The sequence below is a fragment of the Ictalurus furcatus genome, chromosome 5 (genome assembly GCF_023375685.1).
Source record: "Ictalurus furcatus strain D&B chromosome 5, Billie_1.0, whole genome shotgun sequence".
Classification (NCBI taxonomy): domain Eukaryota; kingdom Metazoa; phylum Chordata; class Actinopteri; order Siluriformes; family Ictaluridae; genus Ictalurus; species Ictalurus furcatus.
The window spans coordinates 32,357,154-32,382,610 of NC_071259.1; the positions used below are offsets into that span (position 1 = coordinate 32,357,154).

At 42.8% G+C, this 25,457-nt stretch overlaps 1 protein-coding gene across 5 annotated transcripts; it reads right to left on the minus strand.

The window, feature by feature from the left end:
• Window positions 1-6,903: 6,903 nt before the first annotated feature.
• alkal1 (ALK and LTK ligand 1) lies at window positions 6,904-24,352 on the minus strand. Of its 5 annotated transcripts, none has more exons than XM_053626022.1 (6): window positions 23,915-24,352; window positions 20,565-20,698; window positions 15,442-15,495; window positions 14,519-14,602; window positions 12,140-12,219; window positions 6,904-7,397 (listed from the first exon to the last, which is right to left on the minus strand). In XM_053626022.1, exons 2-5 carry the CDS (start codon window positions 20,689-20,691, stop codon window positions 12,155-12,157), a joined length of 330 nt encoding a protein of 109 aa, XP_053481997.1. In that variant the 5' UTR covers window positions 20,692-20,698; window positions 23,915-24,352; the 3' UTR covers window positions 6,904-7,397; window positions 12,140-12,154. The 5 variants fall into 5 exon arrangements, with proteins under 5 accessions (XP_053481997.1, XP_053481995.1, XP_053481992.1 ...); XM_053626020.1 differs by having other exon boundaries at window positions 14,519-14,599; window positions 20,565-20,772; XM_053626017.1 differs by having other exon boundaries at window positions 20,565-20,772.
• Between the last annotated feature and the right edge of the window lie 1,105 nt (window positions 24,353-25,457).

The following is a 25,457-nucleotide window of genomic DNA, read 5'->3' on the forward strand; positions in this document are numbered from 1 at the left end:
CGCCCATCTCAGGGCGCATGAGGCACGAGGCGGGGTACACCCTGGATGGGGTACCAATCCATCGCAGGGCACAATCACATACACATTCATACACTACGGACAATTTAGACACGCCAATCCGCCTACCATGCATGTCTTTGGACTGGGGGAGGAAACCGGAGAACCCGGAGGAAACCCCTGCAGCACGGGGAGAACATGCAAACTCCGCACACACAGGGCCACGGTGGGACTCGAACCCCCGACCCTGGAGGTCTGAGGCGAACGTGCTAACCGCTAACCAACCGTATAGATTAATACAATTTTTCACTTAATGAATAACAAAGCATCATACGTTTTTTTTTTTTTATCCAATTATAGTTACGTTTAATGTTGTCGGACGCCCACGAAACAAATTCGTTCCTGTTCTCACTTACATTATAGCAGCTGTAAACAGTCGTTCCATCACCGGCCCTCTCTTTATTCTCTCTGTCTTGAAGTTAACAAGACAAAAAAAAAAAACCCAAAACGCGCAGCTCGTCACGTTACCGAGAAAACGCGACGATTCCCCGAAAACCCCTCTGTCCTGAAGACGTGGGAAAACAGCTTTAACCTCTGACACTGGAGACTCCTTCCATAAAAGCAAGTCCCTGTGAACGAGCCGTTACCGTAGAAACGGTAACGTATTAGAAGGAGCGCCTTGATAATAATAAACCTGTGATTTGCAGCCGCGCTACTGTCAGAGCCGCGGTTACAGAAACTTCATCGCCACCTCCTGACCGATCAGAGATCCGGTATCCAACAGCGCTGTGTGAAACGCTGTAGTATATACGTATGGTATGTATACACACCCCAGACATGCGGCGGTTGAAAATAACGTAACCGCTTCAGAGTTAAAGGGATAGTTCACCCCAAAATGAAAATTCTGTCATCGTTGCTGACATTTTGAGAAATGTCTGTGTTTTTCTCTTTTCTTGTCCATACAGTAGAAGTCAATGGGCACCAAAACGGTTTGGTTACCAAACATTCTTCACAATATCTTCTTTTATGTCCCGCACAAGAAAGAAACGCGTACAGGTCTGGAACGACACGACGACGAGTAAATGATTACAGGAATTTAATTTTGGTGTGAACTACCCCTTTAAATCCATGCTTGTCTTGTCTGATAAACTCTAGTCTATCTCATTAGAAAGATTAGAAGATTTAAAAAATCGTCCTTCTTCGCGCAACACGTTTCGATATGCGAACGACCATGCAGATTAGTCCATGACATCGTCTGGCCACTTCTAGCTAGCTTTAGAGCACGTGGTAGCTACTTTCCCCTGCAAAGTGAACGAGCTGAAGTCCTAAAAACGTGCGAATCGGAGCACGGTGGATGTAAGCAATCCGAAGAGATCGTGTCTGGAACTAGCTCAGTGTTCTTCAGACGATCTCCAGCGTTTCTGAGGAGTCTTCAGAGACTCCGTGGCGTGAGAACATGCTGTGCGGACCGGTTTTTCTGGCACAGATGTTGCTTGTTTTAGCTCCGCTTTGGGCCGGGGTGATATTCTTAGGGAGCTATGAGTGTTTGGAGAACACATTAAGCCACAATTAAAGTCTCTCGCAGGGTCACGCTATCTCGAGACCTGTTCTGTAGCCCCTCACATCAAACCAGGACGCCGGTGATGTTAATGTTTTAATTTTAACGTTCAGCACTCATGAACTATTTCAGTTTAAGAGTAAAGCTACACACAAGCCTATACACAGTGCTATATGGAATTCATGATCTGTAGTGGATTTAACTCTACACAGAATGACTACTCTAATAATTCTATTCTACGGTAAGCATTTTATATGATGGATTCGAATGTTATATTTATTTATTTATCTATTTATTTTACTTGAACAGGACAGCCGATAGAAGGTCAACAATCTCTGCTAGCTAGTTAGCAAGCCAATCCTGGCTAACTCTTCAGAATAAATTAGCATCTATAGTGGAATAAATAAACAAACGTAGTCCATCCCTTTCTTTCTTTCTTTCTTTCTTTCTTTCTTTCTTTCTTTTGCATGTGTGTAATTGTTGACATGTTTATGTAACATTTATGGAAGGAGTCTCCAGTGTCACCGCTTTGATTTTCATGCTTTGTGGTTTCTCAGTAACGTGATGAGAGAGAGAGAGAGAAAAGAGAGAGGCTGGTGTGGGAGTGATGCTGCTGTTTATAGCTGTTATAACATAAGCGAGGACAGGAACTAACTTTGTGGACGTTCTACGACATTACAGGTAACTTTAAACATAATTTTAAAAAATGTATGTGATATAAAAGGAAGATCCTCCGGGTACTGCGGTTTCCTCCCCCAGTGCAAAGACATGCATGGTAGGCTGATTGGCGTGTCTAACGTGTCCGTAGTGTATGAATGGGTGTGTGAGTGTGTATGTGATTGTGCCCTGTGATGGATTGGCCCCCTGTCCAGGGTGTACCCCGCCTTGTGCCCAATGCTCCCTGGGATAGACTCCAGGTTCCCCGTGACCCTGAAAAGGAGTAAGCGGTAGAAGATGGATGGATGGATGGATAAAAGGAAGAAAACACTTCAGGACATGATGTTTTAGGTAAATGCGCCACTTCAGGGTGGTCACAGTACCTCTGCTTCATCACACCGTTCTGTCGCCGATTATCTTCCTATAACTTTGTGACACACTGGGTGTTATTCCCGCAGTAGTCGACGGTTAAGTTCTCAGCGGTTTATTGGTGTCGGTATTAACCTCTACAGTGTATATTCAGCCTGCAACAATTCAGTTTAATGAGGACAAACAAGCAGCGCAAACAGAAATTCATCTCGTTTGATGTCACGTCCTGTCTGTGTTGTTCTTCGCTGATGTAAAAACAAGCGTTATAGTGGAGAGCGAGCCAAAAACGGTCTTCTGGTCTGTGAGGAAAGCGGCGAGATAAGCATCTCAACTCAAATTCCTCCCCGAGCTCTTCCTGAGAGATTTCCATAATCACCTACCATTACAGCGGTTCGTAAAGTTCTCGCATTATAATAACATCATACCATCTCACACCCCTTCCAAAAAAATTGCAGTTGTTCCAGTAGGTTCGTCTTCGATTTTTAGAACCGTATCGGAAATAATGTCTTGTTATCGGAAACTTATAAGAAGTTACAGAGGGTGCTTTGGAAGTTTTAAAATCCTAAAAGAGTTTTCTTTAAGAGTTTTTTTTTTTTAAATCTTTAAATTACTAATACAGCGGTGGGGTAATAAGTATCGGTCGCGTCAACATTGTCTTCGGTAAATATATTTCCGATCAGGTTATTCACATGAAATTCAACTCAAGAAATTCAAGAAATCTGGAAAATATAAAGAATTCACAACATTAAAGGCCATAAATAAAGTTACGTGTAATAAAGTGGAATGACACGGGAAAAAAGTACTGAACACGCGAAGAAACAACAGTTCTCCAAGGCAGGGTAACGCAAGGAACCAGCTGCAATCGCCTAATTCTTTATAGTCCCAGATTTCTGGAATTAACACAGATGTCTGGTGAAAATTTCATGTGAATAACCTCATTGGAAATATATTTAGTGTTGTTTTGTAAAAACTGGTAGCTCAGTGGTAGTGATGTCGGACTACTGATTAGAAGGTTGTAAGTTCGAATCCCAGCGCTGGACCTTTAACCCTCAACTGCTCGGTTGTCAATGAGATAACTGTAAGTTGCTCTGGATAAGGGGGTCTGCAAAATACCATAAAGATAAAATAAAAAGTTGCAGTGGGAAGTGCACCTTCAGGTTTCTTAAAACTATCATATTGAATCCCCGTATAGACCTGAATAGGAACCCACATGGATCCCATTTAAAAAAACTCCTGTAGAAGGGGTCCTACGGCATATTTATGTCTTGCCCTGTTAGACAATTCCTAGAGCGATCTTATAGGAATGCTTCCCAAATATGACAGACATTCTAATTAGAATCCTGTACATGTTTCTTATTGGAGTCATTTAGACCTTTTTGACAAGGGACATCTGCGTATTTACTAAATTACACACGAAGTACCTTTAGATATGTGAAACCACAAAGTTTCACATATTTCCTAGAATTTCAGTGGAAAAAAAAACCCCCCCAAAAGTGTAATATCTGAACTGAGATTTTCTCCGTTTGTGAAGCGATGAATCCAAACGATCGGCTGGAGCGGTGCCTCAGAGCGACCCCGTGCGCTGACGTTTCTTCAGTAGTTAACACGCTTTTCTCCCAGATACATATATAAAATGCTCTGAACAGCAAGGGACTTGTGTGTAGTAATACAGAATGTTTGCAAACAGATAAGTGGAAATATTTCCAAAATTCTCTTCCAGATTATTCCCTTGTGCTCCTAGCTACGTACGCTTTTGGGCCTATACCCTGAGACATTAGCACTTAAGAAACGCAAAGGTAAATTGCTGGATTTCTGCCTACTGCGTGCTAGATGCCTGATTCGCACGTCGGGGAAGAACATGCTGTATGTAGACCATCTTTGAAGACTTGTCTGGAAGAGTTAAATTCCTGTTTATTAACAAAACCCTGAAACAGAAACGGAGAGTGTTTTATAAAGTATGGGGCACATTAGTGGACTCTGAAGGAGTCAGAAGGTGGTGAAGTTCCTGACAGTCCAGTGTGAATTATAATCCAGTGATATTCGTATCTTTGTACATATTTGAAAAGGGGAGTTTTTAAAAATATTTTATACTTAATTACTTGTTGTTATTTATTTTTTAATTATTATATCCATATGTGAATATAAGTGAGTTTATGTGATGTAAAAATGGGTGGTATGTTTTGGAGGAGTGTTTGAGTTTGAGGCATTTTGAGTGTATAAAATGTCAAATTTAATAAAACTTTTCAGTGTTTCAGTATTTCAGTACTTCAGTGTTACAGCATTTTAATGTTTCAGTGTTTCAGTATTTTAGTGTTTCAGTATTTCAGTATTTCAGTGTTTCAGTATTTTAGTGTTCCAGTATTTCAGTGTTTCAGTATTTCAGTATTTTAGTGTTTCAGTATTTTAGTGTTTCAGTGTTTCAGTATTTTAGTGTTTCAGTATTTTAGTGTTTCAGTGTTTCAGTATTTCAGTGTTTCAGTGTTTTAGTGTTTCAGTATTTTAATGTTTCAGTATTTCAGTATTTCAGTGTTTCAGTATTATTTTAGTGTTTCAGTGTTTCAGTGTTTCAGTATTTCAGTGTTTCAGTGTTTTAGTGTTTCAGTATTTCAGTGTTTCAGTATTTTAGTGTTTCAGTATTTTAGTGTTTCAGTATTTCAGAGTTTCAGTGTTTCAGTATTTCAGTGTCTCAGAGTTTCAGTGTTTCAGTATTTCAGTGTTTCAGTATTTCAGTGTTTCAGTATTTTAGTGTTTCAGTATTTTAATGTTTCAGTGTTTCAGTATTTCAGTGTTTCAGTATTTCAGTGTTTCAGTGTTTCAGTATTTCAGTGTTTCAGAGTTTCAGTATTTCAGAGTTTCAGTATTTCAGAGTTTCAGTGTTTCAGAGTTTCAGTGTTTCAGAGTTTCAGTATTTCAGAGTTTCAGTGTTTCAGTGTTTCAGAGTTTCAGTGTTTCAGCATTTCAGTGTTTCAGAGTTTCAGTGTTTCAGTATTTCAGTGTTTCAGTATTTCAGTGTTTCAGTATTTTAGTGTTTCAGTATTTTAATGTTTCAGTGTTTCAGTATTTCAATGTTTCAGTATTTCAGTGTTTCAGTATTTTAATGTTTCAGTGTTTCAGTGTTTCAGTATTTTAGTATTTGAGTGTTTCAGTATTTCAGTGTTTCAGTATTTCAGTGTTTCAGTCTGTGAGTGTATGAAAGTTATACACTCTGTATTAATCTGAAATATATGAGTGAGCTGGAGACTCGCTTCTGTCAGCTGTTACACGTTTGAAGACCGTGAGGTTTGCTGTTCTTCAGAGATTATGAGGAAATTGTGTTTCCCCCGAGACGGAAGAACGGGTTGCCAAGTATTTCAGAATTGGCTCCAAAGCACCAGCGTTCCAGTTAGTACATTTGTTCTTGTATGAATTGTATTGTTTGTGTACAAGGGGGCGAAAAATCTTTTGCATTTCTAGCTGGGTTTCTTTACTGCCTGATTCACAGACTCAGGTTGTACATTTGTAGTGCGATTTTCTGTATTTGTTCTTTAATCAGAAATGTTTTATAAAAATAATTGATCCAGCTGAAGAACAATGTTAAGGAGTGTTTGGTAATTTACATGTTTCTGCTGGTTGTAGTGCTTTTGACTCTTGGTTTATTCTTTAGTGTGGAATTTATTGGTTTTGGCCTATCCATCCATCCAACCCACCGCCTGTCTATCCATCCATCCATCCATCCATCCATCCTCCCATCTGTCTGCCCATTCATCACCCACCTGTCGATCTATCCAATACCCCCACCTGTCTGCCCATCCATCCCCCCACCTGTCTGTGCATCCATCCCTCTACCTGTCTATCCATCCATCCATCTCCCATCTGTCTGCCCATCCATCCCTCCACCTGTCTATCCATCCATCCATCTCCCACCTGTGTATACACCCATCCCCCCCACCTGTCTGTGCATCCATCCCTCTACCTGTCTATCCATCCAGCCATCTCCCATCTGTCTGCCCATCCATCCCCCCACCTGTCTATCCATCCATCCATCTCCCACCTGTCTATACACCCATCCCCCCCACCTGTCTGTGCATCCATCCCTCTACCTGTCTATCCATCCATCCATCTCCCATCTGTCTGCCCATCCATCTCCCACCTGTCTATACACCCATCCCCCCCACCTGTCTGTGCATCCATCCAAATGTCCACCTTTCTTTCTTTCTTTCTTTCTTTCTTTCTGCTCAATCCCATCTTAAACAATTTCACTACAGTCATGTGCTTGAATCTTTTTTTATTTTTTCAAAACATCAGTGCAATTTTTCCATTATCGACTTTTCTTTGTTTAAACTGTTTGAAATGATATCTATAAGTGCCACATTAACCATCACCGGAACCACAGCATCGTAACAACTCGGACAAATAAGAGGCAACTTTCATATTCACAAAAACACAAAATCAAACATGAGGATAAAATGAAGGATATAGAAATATCTATAAAACTATCTGTGGGACACAAAACAATATATTTCAAGAACAAAACGTACATTTTTAAATATATATTATCTGATTATCAGGACTCCATATTTACATATCATTTAAATAAATAAACGGCTGTTGTGTTAAATAACACAGAAAATTCAAAGCGAACTATAGTGTGAAGGATTTTTAATATGGACACAAATTATTTAATGGTTTAAAAAAAAAAGAGTTATTCTTTTTATTTCTTTTTATTTCAGTAAGATATTTTAATTTCTAGCTCTAACTGGTGTGACTGGAAGGCACTTCCTCTGAAAATAAATTTGCTCCAAGTTCCCCAGAGCTCCGTCTTCTGTAAATCCAGTATCTGAAACATAAACACGCATTCTGGATTAGAACTCGATGGTTTTAATGCAGATGTGCCATTTCGTAGCCCAAACTATGTTCACCACTCAACCTACAATTCATCCGAAATACATTCAAATGTCATCATCTCTGTTTCGGAAATGATTTAAAGAATAATCCGACATTCTGTTGTTCTGTGTTAAAACCCATTAGAGCCACTGAGAGCTGAATTTTGAGAAAAATAATTTTTTTGATTTTTTGAGTGAAAAATAATACAACAAGCAATTAAAGTATGGACTTTCTGCCCATCATTTAGTTTGCACAAAAGTGACATGGAATTGTCAACATCCATCTGTCTATCCATCCATCCCCCCACCTGTCTGTCCATCCATCCCCCCACCTGTCTGTCCATCCATCCCCCCACCTGTCTGTCCATCCATCCCCCCACCTGTCTGTCCATCCATCCCCCCACCTGTCTGTCCATCCATCCCCCCACCTGTCTATCCATCCATCCCCCCACCTGTCTCTCCATCCATCCCCCCACCTGTCTGTCCATCCATCCCCCCACCTGTCTGTCCATCCATCCCCCCACCTGTCTCTCCATCCATCCCCCCACCTGTCTGTCCATCCATCCCCCCACCTGTCTGTCCATCCATCCCCCCACCTGTCTGTCCATCCATCCCCCCACCTGTCTGTCCATCCATCCCCCCACCTGTCTGTCCATCCATCCCCCCACCTGTCTCTCCATCCATCCCCCCACCTGTCTGTCCATCCATCCCCCCACCTGTCTGTCCATCCATCCCCCCACCTGTCTATCCATCCATCCCCCCACCTGTCTCTCCATCCATCCCCCCACCTGTCTATCCATCCATCCCCCCACCTGTCTGTCCATCCATCCCCCCACCTGTCTATCCATCCATCCCCCCACCTGTCTGTCCATCCATCCCCCCACCTGTCTCTCCATCCATCCCCCCACCTGTCTGTCCATCCATCCCCCCACCTGTCTGTCCATCCATCCCCCCACCTGTCTATCCATCCATCCCCCCACCTGTCTGTCCATCCATCCCCCCACCTGTCTGTCCATCCATCCCCCCACCTGTCTGTCCATCCATCCCCCCACCTGTCTGTCCATCCATCCCCCCACCTGTCTGTCCATCCATCCCTCTACCTGTCTGTCCATCCATCCCCCCACCTGTCTGTCCATCCATCCCCCCACCTGTCTGTCCATCCATCCCCCCACCTGTCTGTCCATCCATCCCCCCCACCTGTCTGTCCATCCATCCCCCCACCTGTCTGTCCATCCATCCCCCCACCTGTCTGTCCATCCATCCCCCCACCTGTCTATCCATCCATCCCCCCACCTGTCTGTCCATCCATCCCTCCACCTGTCTGTCCATCCATCCCCCCACCTGTCTGTCCATCCATCCCTCTACCTGTCTATCCATCCATCCCCCCACCTGTCTGTCCATCCATCCCCCCACCTGTCTGTCCATCCATCCCCCCACCTGTCTGTCCATCCATCCCTCTACCTGTCTATCCATCCATCCCTCTACCTGTCTATCCATTCATCCCTCTACCTGTCTATCCATCCATCCCTCTACCTGTCTATCCATCCATCCCTCTACCTGTCTATCCATTCATCCCTCTACCTGTCTATCCATCCATCCCTCTACCTGTCTATCCATTCATCCCTCTACCTGTCTATCCATCCATCCCTCTACCTGTCTGTCCATCCATCCCCCCACCTGTCTGTCCATCCATCCCTCTACCTGTCTATCCATCCATCCCTCTACCTGTCTATCCATTCATCCCTCTACCTGTCTATCCATCCATCCCTCTACCTGTCTATCCATCCATCCCCCCACCTGTATGCCCATCCATCCCTCTACCTGTCTATCCATCCATTCTATCCATCCATCCCTCTACCTGTCTATCCATCCATCCCCCACCTGTCTACCCATCCATCCCTCTACCTGTCTACCCATCCATCCCTCTACCTGTCTATCCATCCATCCACCCACCTGTCTATCCACCCATCCCTCTACCTGTCTATCCATCCATCCCTCTACCCCTTTTTTCTAAAAAAAAACATTTCACGAAAGTAAAAAAAGCCTCGTTTCTGTGTGTAAAAAGAAAATGAATCTTGTCGAGCATGTTTTGCGTTAGAAAACTGATCTCATTTGAAGAAAACATAGCTAACTTTGTCTTAATACGATATCTCCAGCTAATACTGAGCGAGATTTAACCAGTAACAAGCTACAACAACAGTTTGCATAACATTCCATCAGTGGATCAAGATGGTTTTCTTTATTTTTAGACTGAGATCACTTGCACAATTCAAAATTTTCAATGAAGCAGCTATGTGTCATGGTTATGCTGAAATCCACACTGAACTACATTACCCATCAGCCCCAGCATGTCACATGTCCCACTGATCACTCGCACCTGTCCTGTCTTACCCCCAATAATTGTCAAGCTTTTGTTGTTATCATGTGTCATGTGAATAAATTCTTAAAGTCAGCTCAATCAAACCACCAAATACTCACTTTAAGTAAGTCTACCTTGAATAAACGAGTATTCATTGCTCGCAATTAGCACAACTTGCTTAAATGTTGGCATTTTTGTCTAGTTTTAAGATCCACTTGCATTTTTTAATGACTAGATGTTTATGATATTTTCAAGACTTCTTACCAAGTCAGTTTTGCTTGACCCCACCGGCAGATTTTATTTCTTTTATTTATTTATTTTAGTACACTTTAACTAGATTTAAGCGTGTCTTGCTTAAAGTTTCAAGAAAGGCGTTTTTTTTTTTGTTTTGTTTTTTTTTATACAGTGAATCCAGTGAACGCAAAGCAGCCGTTATAAGCCCCGCCCCCAAAGCACAAGCCCAGAATCGATCCTGAGTGTGAGAGGGTTTAAAGTTCGACCCCTCAAACTGTCATAAAGTGCCTGAGACACGTCTTTTACTAATTCGCAGACAATTACTGACTCAATATATCAACGGCCCACTGAACATTTCTGTTAGCTTTTAGGAAACACAAGAGGAACAGTGACTCCGGGTGAATCTTTCACACTTCATTTCCTAATCGAGCCACACTCTCCATGCTTTCACGCGTTAGGATTTGTCCTCGGCCGTCCATTACTGCCACCGCACGTGTCACAACACAGGTGGAAGAATACTACTCTGCTCTTCAGCTCATTTGAGGATTACGTCGGTGTTAATTCTAACAGCTCATTTGGATTTAGATTCAGTCAGATTTTAGTCATCGGTTTATTGTTCGTCCGATGAAAAATGACAGCAGTTCTGCTTTAATCGGTAAAAACGACGATCTCGCAAAGATCCGATCGCTTTTCAGGGGCTAAGAACCCTTGAAGAACCCTTCGTGTGTATTAACTGGGAAGGTTTGTGGTACAAAGTCCAAATTATTGCACGTTATTTTCCTTAACATTTAGCTCACACTCAGAAAAATAATTCCTCAATAGTTTTTCAGTGGATAATAAGGGGTAATTCTTATCCTTTTGAAAAGGGTTCTGCTTGGACCCGTTTATGGTATAGAAACACACCCTTCTACATAGAGCTGAAGACCCGAAGAACTGACGATCGCTTAACGGTGTAGTAATGTAATAAACGGTGAAAGGAAAGAAGGCAGGACGTAAGCGTGCAAACAAAAGCGCTTGCTTTATCACGGCGAATCCGTAAATCACTGTCCGAGTTCTTAGTGCAACAAACTCGGATTATCCGTAATCATAAGACGGGGAAAACGTGTCACACGGCACCGGGGAGCAAAAACACTTGGACTTAACGCAAAAAATGTAAAAAAAAAAAAAAAAAAAGACTTTGCAAATAATCAAGGGCGAGACACGGAACAGGTGAACACAATCAGGTAACAAACAAATGACAGGACAGGGGCAGAGCTTGGAAAAGGGAAAAAAACAAAACATCAAAGCAGCTTTTGTTGCTCTCAGAGAGGGGAATTCGTGAAATCAGAATAAAATTAAAATGACAGCTGACTCCTACGCTTGGTCATTTATTCGGATCCAGACTAGATTTTAATAACAGTGTTTTCTTTCTTCTTCTTCTTTTTTTTAATAAAAGTTTAGCAGTTTGTTCTCATCCTTATTCCATTCCTTTTTTCCTCCCTTCTGATCTTTACCCCTGATTACAATAAACAACAGCGAAGCCAGAATTCAACAGGAGAACGTCAGTCCTTACAGAATCACACACAATAAACACAACAGCAACGACGCACGGTGTTGGCGCAGAACCCACGACGTACATTTGTTGCATCGATTACGCCTTAATCCGTTTCTTCTTTCCGAGGTTCTCGTCTCCTGGAGGCACGGATACCGAAATATAGACGTTTCTGTGTGTTTAGTTCTGGGGCGGTGAGTCACGCTTACACATGCTGCGTTGCGAAAGAACGAATAATCCAGCTGAAATTCATCTTTTTTTTTTTTTTTTTTTTACTTCTCATTTCATCTTCATCCAAACAGAAACATCAATCCAGGACACGAGAGAGCAGCCAATTTGTGGATATGTTCACCTGCCATCGGGTTTCCAAAGGGGTCATCGAACAGCTGCGGCGGTTCTTAATATTTTGTCCAACCTTGGCCTGGATCCACTCTATACAAGAAAGCTGACCGGTGGTTGCGATTAAACTCGCATTAAGTCTTACTCAATAGTCCAATCAATCTGCATTTTGATTCGGTTCAGCAAACTTGGAACATTTTTTAACAGGGGGATTATTTAGAAATCAGACTTACCTTACACTTTCTCTGCTACGGCTGAGCACACAGCGGGCTCATCGCTAGCCTCATCAGCAATCTTGCGCATCTTTTATAGACTGAGGAGGAAAAAAATAAAGCAGGTTTAAAAAATAAATAAAACACCTTTACCTTCAAGTGTCCCCTAGTCATCCAAGCACTCTCTCTTTTGTTGCCTTTATTTTTCACTCTTCCTCACGGAATTGTTACGATGATAAACGTCCTGATGCGGCACGATCTACATCGGCTGCTGCATGTCTTCTGAAATACATATACATCACCGTGTTACCTTCTGTTTAGAATGTAAACGGATGACATCACGCTGTTTACACGAGTGCGTTTTGATTTCAAAAACGAAAACGATCCTCGTCCACGCTTCAGAAACGATCTCCGTGCGCACCACACGGCCGAAAACACACGTCACGTGACCAGGTTGGTTGCTAGTCCAAACCGGCGTTCCGTGTAGGGCTTACGCCGCTCGAAACGAGACTTGTTGGCGATTTCTCTGACCGTGACACATCCTACTTTTTATCCATTTACAGTCCAATTGAAAGTCGTGGAACGTCGGAGAAACGAGTCCGTTCCTGTCCCAGCTATAAACGCTCGTTCCCTTTACCTGCGTCGCTTTTTTGCTTCTCGTTCTTGAAGATAATAAGACAAAAAAAAAAAAAAAGCTGTCCTGACTGTTACAAAGTGCTGACACCGGAGACTCCTTCCATAATCGTTCAATGAAACGTCTTCTTACACACACACACACAAAAAAAAACCCCAAAAAGGTCACCATATCAACAATTACGCATCCGTTTGGGTCCACGTGAAAGAAGAGCTGTTGCTATAGAAACGATAACGCGATAGAGCGAGAGCATCAATATAAGTATATAAGTGATTTGCAACCTTCTGTATTAAGGATCCTTTTTCAAATACGGCCGCTTCTTTGCTTTTAATCCCTTATTTTTTTTAATGAATCTCTGACTTTCCACCGTACGACCCTTACAAATAAATCCTGTCTCTCTTTATCTTGGCTCCTGGACGGTGAGTGTACTGAGGAAAACTCCTTAAAAAGGGTGGAGAGGAAGCCTGGGAGTTGAAGTTGCAGACATTGCACAGAGATTGTGAAATTGTCTAATAAAGCCTCCCTGTGCATTCCAGCATCAAGCAAAAATAAACCAAAAACAAAAAACACCCACCCCCCCACCCCACCCCACCCCACCCCACCCTTCCCTCCAAAATTACAGTTACACAACCAGAGAATGAGTAACCTGTTTCGTATTAATCGATCAGGGACGCCATGGAGCGTTTTCTTCAGCGCTGCAGAACTGAAGTGCTCGGCAGTTTCTCTGCACGCGTCCTTCGCGATTGCGCCGGAAAGAACCGAATAGAAAATCTAAGAGAAGAAAAACGCTCTGAAACCGAACACAGTGAACTCGGCGGCGAACATCGGACCCGCTCTTCAACTGAACGGCGTTCTTTCTTAGCGGTCTTCTTCTTCGCTTTTCGAACGCGCTGCCAGAGATCTCGGTCATGATCCGCACGTTTACGTTCGCCGATTCTGGCAGAAATCTCTCGTGTGGGCGGGGCTTAGCTCTCATTGGCTAGTGCGATTTGGATCGGCAGCTCGAGTGTCCAGCTGAGAAGGAGGACGGCGTTGATGATGATGATGACGCCGTTCCGTGCCGCTCCTGAGAGCTCATCTAGAAAAAAATTGGCGTACGAGTCGTACCCAAACCTCAAATATTTAAATATTTACATATTATATATACGCACTTATATATTGACTCAGTAAGGAAGTCATTCCCACTACAAAGTACAAACACTAATGAACTACACAGAGAACCAGAACGTTCCAGAACGCTCTCCAAAATTCACGACACTGGCGTCTCGACTTCCTGGTCAGGGAAGCTGTCGATCCAAATCTCACTAGCCAATGAGAGTACGTCGCTGTTAAGCCCCGCCCACACGTGAGGTAAACTTGCGGAAAAGGAAGCTGTTAACCAAGAGCGCTGTTTATTTGAAGCCCATGTTACGCTGAGTTCACTGTTTTCAGTTTCAGACACTTTTTCTTCTTCCTCCTTGTCTGTTTTTGGTCGTTTCTTTAACAGTTAGTTTGACGGCAGTTTTGTCCCGGATTGAATTCTTCCGAATGGTACAGAAGATCGAAGCTGTAGTTCGTTCTCTTCTGATATTTTCGCAGAGCCGCTTGCAGTCTGCTTTGATCATTCGTAGAGAAATAAGTCTATTTCTATATCGCTGTCATTGCTGGTATCGGAGCAGGGTATCGGATCAGTACCGCACACCGGTATCAGCATCGACGCATCCCCGATCGACGACTAATTCAACACCACTCGGATGTGAAAGGTGAAAGGTGACGTGCGGACGTACATTCTGGTCTCGCGCACTCCCGCGTGTTGTGGTAAATTCTGTGAAAATGCATCCCGCACTCCGACGGGAACTTGACTGGTCCTGCTTAAAAGAAAGACAGTTTTCTAGTCAGGGTTATGAAACAGACATGCTAACAGAAAAGAAAGAAAACTTCACAGGTCTGAGACGCTCCCGTCAGTCGTCGACGCGCGAGCGCGGTTTTACATCCGTACAGTCCGCTGACGGCGACAGAGCTGACGTTTTTCACGTCGCTGGGGATGTCTTTATCCTCTCGGGAAAAGCGAGTCGGCCCGCTTTAGCCGTGCAGGGATCCGAAAGAAGGGATTAGCGCGGGCGCCCGCTTCGCACGAGGCCGAAGAATTAAACGTTTCAATAAAGCGTGTCAGGTTCTTCGGATTAGCTTCCGGATAATGGATTTTCGCACCGTTTATCGCGGCCGCCTCAGGACCCGGGGCGATTAATCGGCTTAAACGGCTCCGGGTCACCTGAACGTGAACGTCTAACTGATGCAAAATTACTGCTGCTGAGGTTCAAACGCTTGCTGAATTTCTACCGGGATCTAACAGCCAAGATAGCGGTGACGTCGTGTCGATGGTCAAACGTCAATCACGTCCGAGCATGATCGAGCGTGTTCACGGCATACGGAACCGATTCTATCGTGAGATTATACTGCAAAGATGTGCGGAGGGAAACGGGAGAACTTCAGAAAGGCGTGAGCTTGTTTCCCCACGCACGACGGCAGAGGAAAAACCAGATCTGGGGTTTTTTTTGTGCTAGTTTTAGGTCTTTTTTTAAAAATTTTTTTAATGACATTAGGTGCGTTTGCAGACGAACAGACGGAGCATAAATCAGACCTCAGACGTTTTCTATTCTGCTATTGTCACTCATGTAAAAGATGGAAGTTGCAAATCAGGATTTCTTACCTGCGAAATGTTTTATAAACCTGTCTTTAATGCTGATGTCTCTCAGGACGATCTCTGATGAACACACAAAAACAGAAGACAAGCTTTTGAAACAGTCTGACGCGTGCGCTCGCCTTCAGCTGCAGAGGAGAACATCAGACAACTTTAGAGAACGTTAGAGATCCCAGATGAGGTGAGCAGATGTTTAGGTCCCGCAGGTTCTCCGTACATGTCTGTACGCTGTTTCTGAAGATCTGTTCCGGTTTAAACAGCGTAAGGGTGGATAAATAAACATCACCGTAAAGCAGACAGGCGTACGCGAGATCACCACACGGACACCAAACACACGTCTCGCGTTGTAGAGCGCGTCACGGCGATAAGAACGCGGTTATCGTTATCAACGCAAGCAAAATACTAAAAAGCCGAGAGCCCGGGAGAGCGAGCGGCAGGTCACTGATGAAGCAGTTGGGTGAGCGTTCCATCGACTAGCACTGATAACGCTACAGCCTGATTGTGGAAGGTTTTTAGAAGTGCCTACGAGGATAAACGTTTCAAAGACAACCTGCGAATGGCTTCGAAAGTGAGATTGACTGCCGCGAATTAAATATATATATATACATATATACACCGCATCATAATGGGTTCTGATTGGTCAGAATGTGTTGAATAATTTTATATAACAGTATCTCTGACAGTATGCAAATATATTTAGGTTTCTACACTGGTCACTTTGGAACTCTCTTCCTCCTGAACGCAGGGAAGCTCAGACCTTTGGCCTTTTTAAAGCTCAACACACATTTTTAAACTTGCATTTGATTGCTGATGTCTACTTTTATTATTATTATTATTATTATTATTATTATTCACGTTGTTGTTCTTATTAACTTTTATACGTTTTAATTTTCTGTGTAGTGATGTCACCAGAACCGATACTTCGGTACCAAGTCGGTACCAACATGCTCAAAACGTGACGGTACTTGTTTCTCTGCAGTTGCGTGAGTACCGCAGGTACCGAGGTTGCAATTCCTCCGGAACTGAAGGGGGCAGCAGATACGCGTAAGTGTATTAGTCGGCCCACGAGCGGTGAAGAAGAAGAAGAAGAAGAACGCCTACAAGCACACGGGAAACACTACAGAAGATTAGCTTAGCTTAACAAGTTTAGCTCCGCCCCGACTCGTTGAGAGGAAAAGAGAGGAAAGCGAGTATCGGTTTCCGGTGTGCAACCGATGCTATCGGACATTTCAGACAAAGCGAGGAAACACCTGGAGTTTTTTTTCGAAGCACCTGAAAGACGGGTCCTATATTATGTTTGTTTGAGGCGGCTGGCATTGTTGCCGTGGAACCGGCGAACGTTACGCTCCATGTAATGTTAGCGATAGCCGGTTATTTGTTAACGACGCTAACGCCTTGCAATGTTATAAACTACCTCCGAATTTTGTGTACATCGCTTTGAGAAGCTGCTTTTAAAGGCGCTTTATAAAATAAAGTTTATTCTTCTTCTTCTTATTATTATTATTATTATTATTATTTTTATTAATATGTTAGCGTTTCCATAGTAACAGCTCAGCTAAGAGGATGAGCAAACTGTTATTTAACTGATACAGTGATGTTTGTTTAGCGTTTACGGAAGGAGTCTCCAGCGTCAGAGGTAACGCTGTAAATGTCCCGACATCTTCAGGACAGAGGAGTTTTTACGCTTTTATGTGTTTCTCAGTCACGTGACCAAACGCGTCAGTACCTTCGCGCCTTCCTTATTCGCTTCACTCTAGACAATTCGACTCTATCCGTGCTGATTATGTTTTATCCCGCTGGTGATGAAGAGCCGATGGAAATCAGGAGCCCTGTTTATCTGCGTGTTATTACACCGAGATAAGTGAATATCTGCGCATGATATGTGAGGGTGTGTGGAGGTATTTGTTTTCGATATCGTCATCGACCAAACCTCGTTTGAATCAGCAGCCACGCCCGGATTCCTCCCGAATCCAGCTGCACGGCGTTTCGTCTCAGCGCAGTGGTAGAAGTGGTGAAGGTTTAGTATCAGGCACAGAGTTTCCAGTGAAACGGAAAGTCCTTAGTAGCGTGTGCTTCTGAGGTTGCAGCGACACTCGAAATGCACCTCGGATGGTGTGAAGGCTCCATCGGTTTCCATACACTATACTTCCAAAAGTACGTACACCCGTATGTGGTTCTTCCCTACGAAGTTTAAAGCACACGATCGTATCGAACGTCTCTGTACGCTGTAGCATTGCGATTTCTCTTCACGGGAACTCCGAGGCACGGACACCGCTCCGGCACGACGACGCCCCGGTCCACAAAGCGAGCTCCGTGAAGACGTGGTGTGTTAAGATTGGAAGAGAAGGTAGAAGAGTCCCGCACAGAGCGCCGACCTCAACCCGACCGAACACCTCTGGGATGAACTGGAACGCCGACGGCAAACCGGACCTCGCTAACGCTAACGCTCTTGTAGCCGAACACGACACGACACAAATCCCCACGGCCACGCCCACGAAATCTAGTGGAAAGCCTTCCCAGAAGAGAGAGTAGAGCGTATTATAACAGCAAAGGGGGGAATAAACCTGGAACGCGCCGTTCAACGAAGGTTCAAAAATAAAGACAATTTCTCACAGCCTTCTTTGCTCATATTTACCAAGGGTGCCGATATTATTGGAGGGCGCTGTACAGTCGAGTGGGGACGCTTCGACGCAATATCCACTGGTTTCACTACGGCTTCAGAAGCGGTCTGCTTAAACAGTTCACGCGTGACTTTTGTCCAAAATATCCTGTCATTATAAATTCTAACATCTCCTAAATAATCTCCCGTTGTAAGGAGATTATTTCTCAGCGTTGTAATGCTGATCAACGTCAGATGCCCAAATCCGTGCGGTTGCTAATTATAGCCTCCTGCGGACAACGGCGATTACTCACCCTGTATTATGAATGAATTTGAGATGGATGGTTAATTTACAGCGTGATTGATTAACACAAAGCGCTCACATGTCAGCGTAACTCGGTTTATTTCTGACAGTAAAGAGGAAATAGCCGGCCATTAGGGACATTACGCGCAACATTAGCTAGGATTCGGTGACATTACGGACAGCTCTTTACACGTTTTCCTCCACGTGAGTCGTACGTGTGACGCGTGCGTAGATATTCTGACGTGGCTCAAGTCCAGCGCGTGTGTGGTCCAGCGCCAGACTCACCGCTTGTAATCAATTAAACTCCAAAGCGCAAAGGGGGGGGGAACCCCAAAAACTTGCAGATGCTAGGAGGAAGAATTGACTTCTTTCACAACATAATCCGTCATTCTGCAGACATTTCACAGGCTACAGAATGAAATCTGACTCTCAAAGATCTCACACGTGAGCGTTATCAGGGCTCGTGTTTTTCGTCTTTAATCAAACCGTACCACGTAAAAAAAAAAAAAAAAAAAAATCGAAAGTAAAATTCAAATAAATAAGAAATAAAACATCTGTCCTGAAAATGTCTGAAAGCTTAACAGCTACAGCTTTACGTCTGACTGTTAGAACACGCCGACACTGGAGACTCCTTCCGTAAACGTTAAATTACACACCTCCTTCTAGAAAACATCGACGATTACACGCTTTTTAAAAATCCGTTCATGCCGTACGGCTCCCTCTGAACGAGCTGTTACTATAGAAACCATAATATTATTCCGTATACACTTTAACTGGTTCAATAACTGTGCACGTCTTTTAATCTGTTTATTATTAGTCCTTAGATTAATGTAGTATCCATCACACAATTCTACCTCTGGATCAGACTTTAATGCTTGGCGGTACGACGCTCTCTCACATCATTATCACCCGTCAGGTTAGCCTCGCCGGCGCTCGAGCTCTGAGCCAAACATCGCTACGGCAGCTGGCGAACCTCCTTCCTTAGAGCGAGGAGCGAGTGAACGCTCGGTCACGCAAATCGCCACCATCAACCCGGGCAAAATAAACACCAGCACTAAATATAGCATGAGTTTTAAACATAGGGTTTCCTTTACCACAGACATCACGTAGCTAATATAGCTAACCAGTATGCTAACACCAGTTTAGCTTTGCGCGTACTACATTTGTTTTGAATGTGTTGTGTGACTCAGTGATATCATTAGCACCAAAGAAAGTTCCTAAAAATTCCTAAAAGACGAACATAGATGTAACTTGGCTGTTATGTTATGTGGATATATCTAGCTGAGGTTAGGTAGTTAGCGCTACAGCAAAGCATAAGAGTTATAGTCTGAGCTCTCCACAACTTGCTAGCTAGCGAGGTGGAATACGTAGCGCCACCGCACTGCAGTAAAGCAGGCGCTAATTTGCTATTTTATCGTTTAATGTCTTTGTTTCATTAGAATGAGGTGTACTACTGTTGTCGGAGGAATGTGTTCATGGGTTGGAAGCTTCAACGCCACGATTTGTCAGAAATATATACCTGATCTGAATCATGAACAATTTTCTATTATAAATGACACGTTTTACGTAGGTTAGAGATTTTAATACCATTTTTTGTGCATCGAAGGTACACCATGTTCGCATGGGACGAACAAAATGTAGGTGCAATACATCCAACTGCCACTAGAGGCAGTGAACACGAACTGTTAGGACTATATTAAGGATTGTATGTTTTTTTCGCCTGTTCATCATCAGCCTTAGATTATGCAGAGTGTTGGGACAGAGCTGTTACTATGGAAGCGATAACATATAAGAACGAGCGTGTTCGTGTAAACCTGTGACTTATTTACTGTACCGTACATTACAGACGGACCCGGGTCAGAGCCGGGGTGTTACAGAAAAATAACCAACACTTTGGAGATTTGAGAATTCAGTCATATTGAACGGACTGTAACTACAGCTTGTACAGTGTCAGATTAAACTTTACTGTAATCATTAAATGAACGATCTCCTACGGCGTTCGTTTGTACGTGCATTTCACCCTGTACGACGTCTCGTGGTCGATCACAAGCGACTTGATTCACTCACACTTTTAAGTCCGTCAGTACACCAGAAGTGGACTAGAAGTGGATTATAAGAACTCATGTGAAACCACAGCTACATCCAGAGATCATGCTAGAACGCTCACACGAACATGTAACAGCACGGATATCATCATCATCATCATCATCATCGTCAGCAGAAGCTCACCTATGGGCCTGCTGTGGGCGGATTTTTCCCGCGTGTTGAGCTTTTCCCGCTGGCCGTCCCTGATCACGCGCAGCAGCAGGTCCAGCAGAGTTTGCTTGTCCCCGTGCGTCGCTTCCCTGCTGTCCATGCACTGGCTGGAGGTGATGAGCAAAAGAATTACACTCAACAATATGTGCCATGTCTTCTCAGCCTGCATGGCTTTTTCAGCCTGATAAACAAACACACACACACACACACACACACACACACGCACAGGAAACCCAGTCAAAACACGTTCGTACAAAAATCCCTGACAATCTGACAGCATTTGATCCCCATATATTTCAGTGTGCTTTAAGATGTACGACAGCACTAAGCAAACAGTTATAAAGGGTTAAACGCTGTGTTAACGAGCTAGACAGATCACGTCAAGGCCACCAGACAACTACACAAGCCATGACCCAAAATCCGTAAAACGATCTGAAGCTTAACAAAGAAAGAGTTTCTTCAGAAACTTGTAAATTCCCACACGTGAGACCTGTAAGTGCAACAGCTTCTGTAATTCATACATGCTCTCCGTGTTATTTATTTATTTATTTATTTATTTATTTATTTATTTATTTATTACAAAACCAAGATAATTGTTTTCTGTATTTTTAAAAAGAGACCGAATGTTTAAAACACGGTCGTGTCTGTGAAAGAACAAATAAAAATGCGCTGTATGACGTCGTATAAAATGCAGACGCTACCGTATAAAGACCATTAACCGCATTTATCAGTGAATTGTAAATACATTTATTTATATATTTTTTTACTTTTTAAAAAGAAAATAATGATTATTTATTCGTGCATGCTCGTGCCACCCGATGTCCGGTGAAAGTTTTTTTGTTGTCGCTGACCCACCTATAGAGTTAATAAACAATGCTGTGTATACTGTACATATTTTAACGGCTGATTAATTCATATTTTATTTAATGTTACCGTTGCATACTTGACACTCCTCATTAGTCCCACGCCATCGCTAAATTAATTATTCATATTAAATTATTAGCATTAAATGGCGTCTCCACAGTGTTAAATGATCGCCTACACCGCTTAACAGTTTTCAGTCTGAACACATACAGCATTCAATTAACACAGATACGTGTTGAGTTAATGTCATGTCTATGACTGAACCTATTATTATCCTTAGAATTATTCATTTTAGTACAATGACTTACACTCCTCAGTCTTAGACTAACACCTACCATGTTTAATGATCTTCAGTGAACACATAAGAGCCTTCACTTAACACGTACAGCATTAAAGTAGCATGTATCTGTATTGATTGAACACCGAACGTGTCTATATAACCGATCTGTTGCCATTAAATGATCGCTTTCGGTGTCTTTACTTAACCTTTACAGTGTTTAAACGAACACCTACACTGTTTAACGATCTTCAGTGAACACCCGGCAACACCGAATTAACACATACAGCAGCATACGTTATTACACTAACATCGGATTGTGTCGATTTAACACACACGGCGTCTATAAATGAACGTTCGGCATTAAACGATCGCTTTTGGTGTCTTTGCGTAACTTTTACAGTGTTAAATTAACACCTACAGTGTAAAATTAACATCGGTTTGCGCTGATTTAACACATACGGCGTCTATACGTGGACCGTCAGTGCTGTAATGATTCGTTTTAGTGCAATTATTCCGAGTTTAATGAAGGTCTAGGTTGCAGCAAACCCTTAATGTGTTTAATGAACCCCTGCAGCAGTGAATTAACACCTACAGTGTCGATGAATTACCTCTTTGACTTGAAGTCATGCTTTCGCCGTATTTAATTCCATCGCTGTAACACTCTTAAAGTGTTGAGTCAACTCTTACGTAATATACTGAACTAACACCGTGCTGATTATTGACTTCTCGCACTTTAAAAGTGTTTTAAGGGTTAACACCGGTAACAGCTTCGTTTTAAAGTATCACCTCAACTGTTAGTCATTATGTTAACTTACATTAAGGGTTGAGTTCAAACTTTAACAGCGTTGAATTTACGTCTGGATTACAGATGAAATAAATGTTAATGCCTCCAGTCTAATAGTGATTCATTAACGCTTAGATTTTAAATCAATACTTGACTGTGTCGAATGAACACCTCCAATAGCCCTCTCTTAAAGTACCGAAGTTCTGTTCTTAACTCGAATATTTCATTAACACTCAATACTTACAGTACTGATGAATCACCACTTCAGTTTTTAATCTAAACATTTCAACAGTTACTGTGTTTATCAACACCTCAGACAGCCCACTCTTACCGAACTAAATCAATTCTCACTTACTATATCGAATTAACACCGGCAGCAGTGTTAGACTTCAGTTGAATACTTTTACCTGTGTTAGACTGTGTTCAGTTATTGTGCTGAATTAACACCTTTAATACTCAGTTCTTCCTTATTATACTGAACACCCAACACACTGAATCAATACTTACCATGTTAATTACCACAGTTACCGTGTCGAATGAACGCCTACAACTGCCTACTCTTAAAGTATTCAATCAGTTCTCACTTACTGAAATAAAAACCACAAGACAGCAGTGTCTCGACTGAACACTTCCAGTGTTGATTAAATACCACTTGGATTTAAAACCTAAGCGGTGTCTAATTTACTGCATGTAACTGCACGGCTGAATTAAAAGCCCACTCTTATAGTGTCCGATCAGCTCTTACTCACTACACTGAATGAACACTGAATCAATACTTACATTAAAAGTTTTCAAATACACACCTCTGACTGGGCTACTGTGTTGACTGAGCACCTCGAACAGCCTACTCTTACAGGACTGAATCAAATCTGACTTATACAGAATAAACACACCCCAGGTGTTGATTAATGACCTCTTATATTTAAACCGAACACTTTACAGCAGTCACTGTGTCGCATTAACACCGTCGGTGATGAATTAACTGCCCCTCAGATTTACCTGCGTTTTAATTACTGGATGGAACCGACACCTGTAATACTCTTAAAGCACTGAATCGATTCTTGTGTCTTATAGTGAATGAACAGCAGCGGCACTGAATGAACAGCTCCTGTGTTCAGTTCGTTTGACTGCTATACATTAAAGGCGCGGGTATAATAACAGGTACATACTGTAGGTGATGAGGGTTATAATAAGCAGTCACCTTATTATAAGTCCAGCTTGACACAGATACGCGGTGTTAAGGTGTTAACTCGGTACTGTAGGTGTTTATGAATTAAGCACGCGCGGATTTCTTTTCACTACTTCTAACTAACACATTTTTTCACTTTAAACAACTTTAGAATTAAAAGAAAAAAGAAAAGAAAAGAAAAAGAAAAAGAAAAAGTGCACACTTACACAGCTTGGTGGCAGCCGGTGGTGTGTGTGTGAGTGTGTGGGTGTGAGTGTGTGTGTGAATGCGTGTGTGTGAGTGTGTATGAGTGTGTGTATATTCCTGTTCGACTCTGGAGAACACACTCGACTATTCCACACCATGCGCCTCGTTTTATACTTCAAACTGGAGAGATTTCTGGATGTAACGCAATCGATTTCGGGTGGGTGGCAGGAGACGCAGACATCTTTTACCCTCCATCAGGGTTTTTTTTTTTCCTTTCTTTCTTTCTTTTTTTTTTATATTTATTATTATTACCTCCTCCTCCTCCTCCTCCTCCTCCTTCTTCTTCAGTGACACTCGCCCCACCTTTCAGCTCCAAAGCATCACACCATCACTTCTCCTCTCACACAACTTTTTTTTAATTGACATTTTATTCTCCTCTTCCTTTTATGTGTATCTTTTTATTCCTGATAACGCGCGGTCCCGCGTAAAGGCTGAATGCGCGCTCCCGCTGTGGCACGCTCACAAGGAAAAGGAATCAGTTTGGGAGTTTGGAGGGATTTGTGTGTGTGTGTGTGTGTGAATGTGTGTGTGTGTGTGTGGTGTTCATGAGTCTTATGATCTCTCTAAACCTTCTGTTCACCTCCTCCCCCCTAATTTAAAATCTGGATTACACATGTCTCAGACACATTCATTTCATCGGTATAAATCACGTGTGTGTCGTGCTGCTACAGGAAAATCATCAGCAGCAGGGTGGGTGTGATGAAGCCGAGTTACTGTAGCTACCCCAAAGTGTTTTGTTCCTCTTATTGTACACAAATTTGCCAACAATTACAATTTGGTATTTATTAAAGAAGGACACAGCATACCTTTTTATATCCATCCATCCATCCACCTTCTATACCGCTCATCCTTCCTTCAGGGTCACGGGGAAAGCTGGAGCCTATCCCAGGGAGCATCAGCACATTCACACACACACACCTATTCATACACTATGGACCCTTTGGACATGCCAGTCAGCCTACCATGCATGTGTTTGGACTGGGGGAGGAAACCGGAGTACCCGGAGGAAACCCCCGCAGCACGGGGAGAACATGCAAACTCCACACACACAGGTGGGAATCGAACCTCCGACCCTGGAGGTGTGAGGCGAACGTGCTAACTGCTAAGCTACCATGCGCCCACCTTGTGCTGATGATACATTTACATTTACATGTTGTGAAACTTTGCTCAAACAATTACCACTTACGGTATAGCAGTTATAAACAGTCGGCCAACCGCTTTTTTTTTCTCTCTTGCCCTGAAAACAACAGTTTTACAGAGTTACAGCTTCACGTCTGACTGTTACAAAGCACTCACACTGGAGACTCCTTCCATAATAATGTAAAAGAAACATCTTCTCTCTCTCACACACACACACACACACACACTCACCATTCCAATGATAATTTTAACATAATAAAAAGCTGAAAGTAATGCAAAACACTGATATTAAAATTATTGGCACCCCAGAATTAATATCTGGAGAGAGAATAACAGCACTGAGCATTTTTTGGGGGGGGTAAT